Here is an 11,252-nt window from a genome sequence, read left to right on the forward strand (position 1 = left end):
AATCAGAGATCCAAATTTGTGTGTCCTTTAACTCTATTCCAGATCCAATAGTCTCCATTTTGAAAATTCATTATTTTTCAATATTCCACAAAGATCTATGATCTCTTGTTTGCTTTGTTGTTTAAACAATTCTTGTTTAATCTAAATTCATATTTTCTATTAGGTGCAACCGTATGACTCCGAAGGCAAAGAAGAAACCCACTGAGAAGAAGCTTGTCGTAGAGAATTTCCCCGCTACAGAGAAAAAAATCTGTTCCCAAGAATTTCTTTGATTTTTAATAGTTAGGTTCCTTCTTGAATTATGATAAGGGTAGACCTGGCTATTTTATAATGGACGTTGAGGCATATGCATTCCCTTGGAGAGTGCTTTGCAGACGCCTGTGACACTTCCTTCCATCCCCTTTGAGGCCAATAAGATGTAGATTTTATCGACCAATTTACTTCCCACATGTAGAAACCTCTAATGGTTTGGTGTGATAGACTCCTTTTGGATTGGAGAGTTTGGCAAACCTTATGGGCATGCATGCATTAAGCAGTGGCCTTTGTTCGCGATGAGATGAAATTCCAAACTTTAATTCCTTCGGTGTACCTTTACACCTTTAGGGGCGATTGTTAGTTTTTTATTATCTTATAACATGATAATATGAGAGTTCATTGTATGATTGATATTTTGAGTAGTATAATTAATAGATGAAATGACCTTTTTCTTGGAAGTTTTTTAAAAATCATAAGTTTAAGTTGTTTAATCTACAAAGTTTCAGTGTCTTAAACATTTTTTAGGGTGCTGAATCCATTTTTATATTTTTTAGGATGTTTAATCCATTTATATATTTTTTAGGGTGTTGAATCCATTTATACATTCAAAAGCGCATTTTAAACAACAAGAAATCACAATTTTGTTCTAACGTTTTCAGATTACTCACATCAAAAGTTTTTATTGTCGACGTTTTTAGCCAATAAGTGTGGTTTATCCTCTGGAAATGCCAGAATACAATTACTCTTCTCACTCTTCTCACAAAAGCCTTCACTCTGAAAAAACAAATCACAATCTTGCTTGAAATTGTATTGCCGAATCACCAAAAAAAAAAAACAAAACAAAACAAACAAACAATTTGTCTCTTAGTTAGACTGCATAGATAATATTTTTATTTTTATTTTCAAAAGTAAAAAAAAAACAATTTCTGTCTCTTAGTTAGACTGCATAGATAATATTTTTATTTTTATTTTCAAAAGTAAAAATGATCACCATAACTTAGTAGTCAATTAGGAGTGGGGACAATCATTACTAATTTTTATCCATAAATATAAGTTGACTTATTACTATTATTGAAGGAAAACCATTGCACTTAAAATACGCTCGTGGTTTATGCTTGTGCCAAATATATTTGGGTTTTGGGATGTTACCCTATTTCATCACCTTTGAGGAAGATGAACTCTTAGCCAAACATAAGTCTTAATACTATTTTTCTTATAAGCATGTAAACCATTTTTTGCTATTTACATTTAATATAAAAAAGTAAAAATAAAAATAAAAATAAAATTTATAATAATAATAATATTATTATTATTATTATTTTTAATTAGATCAAGTCTAGGCTGATGTCAACTTATTTATTGAATAAAAACATAATCTATCCACAATGCGATGTTATCATCAAGTTTATGTGAAGCTTGATCTAGCTTAGACGCCCTTGTAATAATTTACTTTAAACTAGCTTAATAACTTTCGTAATAATTTACTTTAACGTAGTTTAACCGCCTTTCTAATAATTTAATTTTTCGAGAATAACTTTCATCCTAAATCATTTTGTCCTCCATGCCTGACCTCATTCAACTTGAGTGGGTCTAATGGTTAAGAGCATATCACTGTATAGAGTATGTATGCCTTCTAAGCCTTCCTCAAGGCCAAGAAGGAGCCTTCTATCCGAAAGGTTCCCAATGATCATATCATGGGTGTGAACCTTCCTTACATCCAAGGAACCACAGACAGGATTGCAAGGATTCTGAGGAAGTATGATGTGCCCACAACCTTTAGACCTCTCAATACTATCCGTGGTTCCCTCAGGTCAGTGAAAGACCCGATTGACCCTAAGGACATGAAGGGCGTCTATGTCATTCCATGTTCCTGTGGAACCCCCTATATTGGTGAGACTGGTCGCTCTATTAATCAGCGGATTAGCGAGCATTCGGCTGACTTGAGACATGGGAGGACCAAGTCCTCGGCCTTGGCTGAGCATGCGGGTAAGACTATGCATCTTGTGTGTATAGAGGAGGCTCAAGTCATTGCCAAAATTGCGCACTTTCACCATCGCAAGTTTAGAGAGGCCCTGGAGATCGAAAAAAGGCCGATCAACCTTAATAGGGATGATGGCTGGAAGATTAGCAGTTGCTGGGTCCCAGCCTTGTCTTCTTAGCCTACTCATTTCCTTTTCGTTAGATCTTAGGGTTTCTGTCTTCCCCCTCCTTTATTTTTCTTTTGACAGTTTTGTCCTATTATTTTGGTACGGTTGAGTTAGTGATTTGTTTCGGGCTGGTATTGTATCAACCTTACCTGTCTATGATACTATTGGACATTTTAGTATTTATACCATTTAATTATCTCTAGATTACCCTTAGAATTAAGTTTCCCTTTTACTAATTCCTAAATAACGCGTTTTAAACCTTATAAATATTAATAATTAATAATATTGACATCGTGATCCTTAATAATAAAAATTTGGAATAAATATTCTTTTTTAATAAATGTTGTTTTAACCTTTAGGTTTAAAGATACCAATAATATTAGTAATAAACATATCAACCTTGGATTATTAGTAAAAATAGATTTTGGATTAGTGACCGTTAGGTTTAAAAGTAGTTATGATTTACCATAATATTGATTATAATATTTACATAATATGATAAAACTCTAGGAATAATAGTTTAATAATTTTTTTTTTTTTTTTTTTTTTAATTATCAAGAAGATTTAGATTATGTAATATACTTTTAATCTATTGACCAATCTACTTAAATAATAAATGTGATATAGACCTAACTTATAAATAATAATAATAAATAATAATGACATGGTTAACCTTAATAAATTTGGAATAAAAACCTTTTTAATGAATATTGTTTTAACCTTTAGGTACCAATAACATTAGACCTTAAATTATAAATAATAGATTTACCTTGGAATAAATATTATTAGGTAATTATGATTTACCTAATTTAACTAATTCTCTAAGAATAATAATAAAAGATTTAGATTATTTATTAAACTTTTACTTAATTTATATAACTTAGTGACCAATCTAATTAATAAATATTAAATAGGATATAGATCTAACTTACCAAAGACCATTAATTAATTATCACACGTCTATCTAGTATAACTAAATTCTTAGAATAATAGGGTTTGATTACCTTTTCGTTGAATAATAATTAAATATGAATAAATAAAATATATTATGGATATAATAACCCTCTTAATTAAAATAAGAATATTACACCTAAAATTTACCAAATATTTACCTAATTATAGCTTTTTCGAGTAATATTAATTGACTGTTTGTAGTTTGACCAGGGTCTCTTGGTCAAATTAGCCGTTAGGAATGTAGCTGTTGGGATCTCTGCACACTCTATTTAATCACGCTAAAGCTAGATTGGTTTTCAACTTGTCCTGACGATGAACCACACTGGTTGGTTCGAAACGCGTCGACAAAAGATTCGTTATGTGATTTTGCCGAAGATTTTCTTACAATATTATGGATCACAGAAGTCTAAATTCCTCGGATAATGTAGTATCTAGCTGACTTGACTGTGACCTTAAAATTAAATAATAATATTATAATAATGATACAATTATCATATTGATATTAGTTTCAATTTGCTTTTTCTTTTTTCACTTTTTAAGATCGACTTAAAATGTGTGGTATTTCGAAATTCTATGCATTTTCTGTATTTTTAAAGATTTTGACTTTATTCCGAACTTCAAAACCACTTGAGCATGGAAACGAAACCATGATCGAAGTCGACCCATGATTGTAATATATTTTAGTGCCCGTTTAGCCTTATCGCTGGATCATATGGAGTGCTTTGTCACGAAATGTGGAACCACAGGGTTTCTAAAACTTACGGCGTCGAGTAGCGCTCCGATCGATGTCTATTTTTACAGCTAATCAATCGGGGACTTCTTGCACACAGTTTCATTCCTCCGCTCCGGGTTTTGTCATTGGTGCGTTCCTTGCGCCTACTTCTGCGAGGATCGAACCCTGAACCCTAGACTCGTCACAAGAAAATGGAAGCCCACATTACAGGATCTGAGAACGAGCCCTTTTATGATCTTCTACATCCCAACACTGCCCCTTTCTCCTCATCGCCGCCGCAGCTGCAGAATAATAACAATATTAGCAGCAGTGAATTGGTCAAGCTGATGGATGATCTGGGGTTTGAGAAGGATATCGTGCTTCCCCCTTATAATTCTCAGGCTCAAAACCCTTCTACGGTAATAACTTCCAACATTCCGTATGTGTATTCTGTTTCTCTTTTAAGTTCCTTCGCCTGGCGGTCATGTCTTTTTGCTTCTTGATTTCGTTTTCTGGTTCTGTGATTTTCCAGTTATGTTTATTTACTAAGGAATTTCTATATTTGAGGTTATTTTTGCACGTTTGTGAAATTTGTATTTATTCTCAACTTTGTGTTTGGGCGATATTGAAGCTCTGTAGTCTGGTTGCAAAGAATTGAATGACCGGTGGATCCTTATGGATGTAGTCGGAAGGAAAGATTCAGAAATTATCTAGGTTTTGTGGATCTGGAGAAATCGGAAGACCCAATACAATGCTTTGTCACTAGGTTATCCCAAAACATCCCACCCTCAAGAACTGAAGTTAGACTGAAACATGTGTTTTTGCACCCAAAAAAATGAACAGTTTTTAAAAGGCTTTACAAGATGGTCAGAGGATGGATAAATTGAAAGTTGCAGCCATTTCTTTTGCACGGAGGAAACGTGAATTAAAAACATATAGATAGGACATTGCAGGCAACTATTTTGGAATTCATTGAATGATAATACTATTTCCACCTGGATAACATTCCTCTATATTCAACCTAGCATACGAGACAACTGTATAATATTACACTGTGGATTGTTGGTTTTCAGAGCACACAAGAACGAAACTAGGCATACGAGACTTTTTTGGTTGACTTCCATTTAACATATTTGGGACTTGCCATTAGCCGTATTAAACCGTTTTGATATCTCTTGTGCATCTTTAGCATCGGTCATGAAAATACTATTATCCTTCTGTCATATATCCTCTCGTAACATGTTAGAGGTATTAGCAGCTGAGCTTTGATATTTATCTAGTGAATAGTTGTATAAATTAAGCTTCAGTGGCTGACACCCATTTAATTGTATTCTTCTTAATCACATGCATGTATTTTTCAAAGTGCATTCCCTTTTATGTCAATCACTTTTGTTGTCCTGTTCATTCCTACCACGCAATCATACTATTGTAAATCTGCAATGGAAGGAATGCTGAGTGAAAGAGTAGTCATATAATTTGTGAAGTTATATGCAGCTTTATCGTCATTCTATATGTGAATCACTGTTTAAATATATCCTTTTGGTATTATCAAGCTGTTTTGTAGTGTACCCAGGTCTCACACCAAGCACCATGGTGTTTGACATACTGATAACTCAGTAGCAGTTGCCGTGGTGTTTCATCAAGAAACTCTGACAAGCACACAACTAATTGATTTGATAATTGAGGCAGGCTTTGCGGTCTTGTCGTGATAGTTTTATACTCTGTTTACACATTAAGTTGGTAGGTCTATATCTGGATAACATATTGGTTTCTTTGTGGCAAAGCAAATCAAGCTGACAACAGCTTGGCGGACAATTTTTTTCCTCAAACATAGACTCAACTCAGAAAATTACCACACCTTCTGAAAGGCCCTCATTCTCCTGTTCTGTGCTGCATAGAGCACAACAGCATATTGGCTGTATTGTATTCACGGTGACAGTAAAGATTAAGTCCTTGCATTGATGATTGATTGGTAGGTTTTGCATGAATTTGCTGGCCAAAGAATTCTTGTTAGAGCTTTAGAAGCAGTTATATTTTGTCATTAATGCTCGATGTTTATTACTGTTTTCATTATGCTTCTTTCTAGTTATTCATTGCCTTTCAAGCTAGCTTTAGAAGTGATATATTATTTGTCATTAATGCTCAAGGTTTATTACTGATTGTATTCTGCTTCCTTCTAGTTATTTATTCTCTTCCAAGCTACATTATTTTCACGGATTTCTCTTGTGACTCAATGCTCAATTAATTTGTGCTCTAGATATATATTACCCACTCAGTAAAGGTGGAGATTTGGAAAATCAGTAGTGGAACTTTAACTAGGCACAACCAATAAGAATATGTAGATAAGCATCGGATAAAGTTAAGCTAAATTAAATTGCTAACATTTTGTTTATGTGTAAATGGTATGCTCATCAGATTCACAGTTCTAGTGAGTATCGAGAAGTTGCACAATCAAAGTGGGAACATGACAAGGCTCACTATGAGACAGCAACAATAGAAGCAGTAGAAAGTACTATGAAGAAACATGGTGACAATCTGGTAAACGCCCTGGAGGGAATATGCGGGCGATTGACAAAACTGGAACACAAAACCCATCATCTGGAAAGTTCAGTGAGAGAATTGAAAATATCTGTTGGCAATAGCCATGGGGAGACTGATGGACGGATGAGGTCCCTGGAGAACATTTTAAGAGAGGTGACATGTCATTCATTTAATGTTTTATGGTTCTTTTTGTTAAACTTATAACTAAAAACATTCTAGACTGGTGTCTCTTTGTTATATCATAGATTAGAAAAGTTACTTGCATCCTATTTCTGCATCTCAGAGGTTATAATATTAGAATGTATAATTATTAGAGTGCTTTCTCAACGCCTTGATATATCATGATTTGCATGCCCTTGATAATGTAAATGATGTTAGATTCATTGAAAAATATCATGCTTCATCAACTTGGACGAAGGATTGTGCTATAAAATAATGCTTCACATGTATCTACTATCTAGCATCATTTTCCTTGTCTTTATTTTCATTCCTTAAAATGTGTAAAAAACCTAAATACATAATTGGAGCTAAATGTCTTGTAAATTGTGTCTTCATGCTTTTGCCATCTCAAATTTTTTCAATGCAGTAAAATTATAAACAAATTTGTAGGAGAAATACTAAATGTAAAAATATCAATATTTACATTCATTCTATCAAAAGATGACCTTGGGGACATGGGTGTACACTGTACTACATGGATGCTTTTGCAAGTGCCTTAAAGCAAACGAGAGCTTGTATGCATTAAGTTATTATCTCCAGCTTTCACAGAAAGTGGTTCCAAAATTTGCAGGATGTTTTTGATCTTTACCCTTGCATGTTTGTAGAAGACTGCAACAGCTTTTGGCATCCAATGTCTGGAAGGGATACCTTATAATTGTAACTAGAACATGGACAAGCAAAAATGGAATACATAATTGGATTATGACTAAAATATTGAAATGCTGAAAATATTGTTCGAGAATTAGGACATTCAAAAAATGTAAAACTTTCTTCAAAATCCTGCTACTTGTGTAGGGTGTCAGTCTATTTGCACTTGTACTATATATGGAGTTTCCATTTAATATAAGGGAAATGCTGTTAATTATTAGTTTCTTTTGCAGGTTCAAACAGGGGTTCAGATTCTTCGTGACAAGCAACAAATAGCTGAGGCTTATTCTCAACAAGTGAAATCCCAACCTTATGACTGCACCGCTTCACAGCAAAGCTTAGAATCTAGCTCTATCGATAGTCAATACCAACAAGGGCCTTCAGCTAAGCCTCAGTCAGCGGAACTTTCTTCATTTCCCTCACAGCCACAAACTTCTCATTCTCTCCCAGCCCAAAATATACTATCACCCCCACAACCTCACCTGTCAGGCCCTCCACAGCATAATGCATTTCCAGCACCACAACCTCAACCCCAGCTGTCAGGCCCTCCACAACCTAATGCATTTCCAGCTCCACAACCTCAACCCCACCTGTCAGGCCCTCCACAACCTAATGCATTTCCAGCTCCACAACCTCAACCCCACCTGTCAGGCCTTCCACAACCTAATGCATTTCCAGCTCCACAACCTCAACAGACAGTACAATCGTATGCCTCTTCATCTCTAGGGCCCAAACAGGAACTTCCCTTAACTTCTTTTGTACCGAATGAACCTTATCAAAATTCTATTCAATCTTCTACATCTCTGCCACCCCCTCGTCCTCAACCACATGAGTATCAAGTTCCCTCCCAAGTCCAACAAGGAGCTCCAAATGCAATTCAGATGGCACAAGTGCAACAACCATCAAGCCAGGTTGCTTCAATTCCATATGGTCAATCTGAACTTCCTCCTCCTGGCATGGTTCAACCAATGCCACATGTACAAATGTCACCATCTACACCTCTGAGTAATTATGGACCAGAACCTCCATATATGCTTACAAATTATGGAGTGTCCAATTCACGCCAACAACCTCAATCTATGCCTTCCCAACTACCTTTGCCATCATCTCAAAGATTAATTGGAGGACAACAAGCTTATGATCCCTCGTTTGGAAGAACTAGTGGCCCTGTGCCATTAAATCCAGTTTATGGTCCAAGTCCAGTATATGGTGATTCTCAGTCTTACAGCGGGCCACGTTTTAGAGTACCTCAGTCTGATTCTTCAGCTTCAAGTGGTGGGAGTGGCCATCCACGATTGCCTACTGCAAAGCCTGTACAACGTTCTTTACCCATGGCTACAAGTATAAGTAGTTCAGCTTCAGGAAGCACTACATCTACAAACAGGGTTCCAGTGGATGATGTTATAGATAAAGTTTCATCAATGGGTTTCTCAAGGGATCAAGTGAAGGTAGTGGTTCGAAAGCTCACAGAAAATGGACAAACAGTGGATCTGAATATTGTTTTAGACAAGTTAATGAATGGTGGTGAAATACAGCCCCAGAAAGGCTGGTTTGGTCGGTAACTGCTCTAGGAATTATTATCGCAATTCTTCAATCTTAGTGTTTGCCAGAGAACTCAGTCAAACCTCTCTTGTATTTTGGAAGGTGTACAAATGAATTGATAAGAGTGGTTAATTATTTGTTATTTGATTTATTGATGTATAGTCGATTTGTGGCACATGCATTGGTTGTATTCTGAAAGTTGGAGGACCTGTTGAATTGAGTTGATGTAAATGAGACATGTTTTCAGTATTAAAGTGTAAAAAACTCTTTAGAGAGAATGTAATTATTGGCACCTAAAATATGGTCTCCATATGCTTGTCATGTCTGCTAATTTTCGTGCTTTTCTGGTTCTTCACGGGTTTCTTTCTTAGCATTGACTCTTACTTTGCATAAATAACATTGAAGCCTTATTTTTTAAAAAATATTATCCAATTTAAGAATAAGTGGAATTATTTTTCTTCGCTCCTCCATGACTTGCTTTTCGATGTTGAAGGATTGAAGTAGTGAGGGACTTGAAGATCTCCTATCCCACCCTGGTTTTGTGCCCTTAGTCTTTTCACAACTTACACTGAAAACCTTTTTTTAGAAATAATTATCCACCATCGCTTCTTATATGTCTAAATTAATGGCTATACGATCCAAAATACTCAGCTATACAATCTAGTATGCTCATTGCTAGAACGTGAATAGTCTTTCTAGTTCTTACGGAACCTAAGGGCTTTCCATCCCATCCTGATTTCTTTCAAATTTTCTTCCCTCTGGTGTTTTTGTGTTTTTAAGCCTTTGCTAGCTTCACAAACTTTGATCTTTTCTTATTTGAGCGTTTTAGCATATCTACCATCACTTATTTGTGTCTATATTCAGTGGATGAGTATACTCACTGACATTTACTTGATATCATTGGCTTGAATGGCAGCTACTGGATTCTGTAGGATTTAGATCCTTTATTTTAGCAGGCCCACAAATACTTCTTATTGTTTTGCCCCTTTGAAGGTTTCCTTGCTTCGCCACAGATCCATGCGTACCTTTTAATTCTCTAAAAGCACTTCGCTTCTCTTTGCATTGCCCTTTTGGCATGGTCATCATTGAATTTTTTTGGAGGTGAGATGTCAAGTGAGATAATGTTTTTATTCAAAAAATTCACCTTGTTATAATATGAGATTTTTCACCAATGTGTTGTAGGTGAACACTGCAGTCATTATTAAGAAATTTAATTTAGTTATAATATATGATTGCAAATGAAAAATATCAAAAAAATATAATGTAAATGTAAGAGGGAAAAAACACATGAAAAACAATTACAATGAATCAAGTGAAAAAGAAGAATTATTATTATATAAGAATTATTGCAAATACATAATGTAAGGGGAAAAGAAAACATAAAAAGATTGGCAGAGTGACTCAGTGAATTAAAGAAAAAGGGCACTCAATGAAAAGGGTTGAGGAATAAGGGAGAAGTAGAATCAGGTTTTATATCCGCTTTTTCCCTTATTCCCTGGTTTGATTTGTGCTTTTAATTTTATTCTTCTTTAAACCTTATTTATTGACACTTATCACTTATCGTTGTTAATTTATTTTGTCAAGATTTTTTATATCTTCATTTTTTTGAAGTGATTTTCTTTTGGTTAATATTCCAATACTTATATAATATCATTCACTAATACTTATATAATATCATTCACTATTTCCTTGTTTTTTTTGTTCTTCTCTTATACTTTTTGAAACTCTGTACAATTATTATTCTCTAACCGTTTTGAAACTGTTTATGATTATTATTTTCTCACTGTTTTTCAAATAGTTATTTATATGTTTGTATTCAATTTTTTTCATACCAATAAAATGCTCATATACAATGCAATGGATTCAGAGTGTAATGTTTAAATAGGACTCCTATGTTTTTAGAGACATTAATATTTTTTTTTGAATTGAAGTTTATTTTTCATTTTTAGTGTACTTATTTTTTATGTTAATGGGATACATATATTATACCAATTAATTTTTGTGATGACTGCTCAATTTTGTGCAAGTAAATTCAGTGTGTTTATCATGTGTAAACACTGCCATTATATTGGAACACCCATTATATTTGTTTTTTAGATGGCATTGAGGTGTGTATGTTGGCCTATCCTTGTAATTTTCTTTCTTTATGGTTAATATATCACTTTAGGGTAGCATGTAAATGTAAAGTTATAATTTATAATTCTTTATTTGCCCACTAACATTCATGAATTATT

The 11,252-nt window shown here is 34.3% G+C and overlaps 1 protein-coding gene across 1 annotated transcript; it reads left to right on the forward strand.

Moving 5' to 3' along the window:
• Window positions 1–4,001: 4,001 nt before the first annotated feature.
• LOC149235829 (uncharacterized) lies at window positions 4,002–9,326 on the forward strand. Its single transcript, XM_089372202.1, has 3 exons — window positions 4,002–4,487; window positions 6,484–6,762; window positions 7,710–9,326. Exons 1-3 carry the CDS (start codon window positions 4,281–4,283, stop codon window positions 9,036–9,038), a joined length of 1,815 nt encoding a protein of 604 aa, XP_089228328.1. The 5' UTR covers window positions 4,002–4,280; the 3' UTR covers window positions 9,039–9,326.
• The last annotated feature ends 1,926 nt before the right edge of the window (window positions 9,327–11,252 follow it).

The sequence above is a fragment of the Pinus tabuliformis genome, chromosome 8 (assembly GCF_031772625.1).
Source record: "Pinus tabuliformis cultivar Carrire ecotype Pingquan chromosome 8, CPIR1, whole genome shotgun sequence".
In the NCBI taxonomy this organism is placed as follows: domain Eukaryota; kingdom Viridiplantae; phylum Streptophyta; class Pinopsida; order Pinales; family Pinaceae; genus Pinus; species Pinus tabuliformis.

Coding starts and splice junctions, on each gene's coding strand:
- LOC149235829 (XM_089372202.1), top strand. CDS start 4,281: ATGGAAGCCCACATTACAGGATCTGAGAACGAGCCCTTTTATGATCTT. Junction 4,488..6,483: donor AGGCTCAAAACCCTTCTACG/GTAATAACTTCC, acceptor TATGCTCATCAG/ATTCACAGTTCTAGTGAGTA. Junction 6,763..7,709: donor TGGAGAACATTTTAAGAGAG/GTGACATGTCAT, acceptor TTTCTTTTGCAG/GTTCAAACAGGGGTTCAGAT.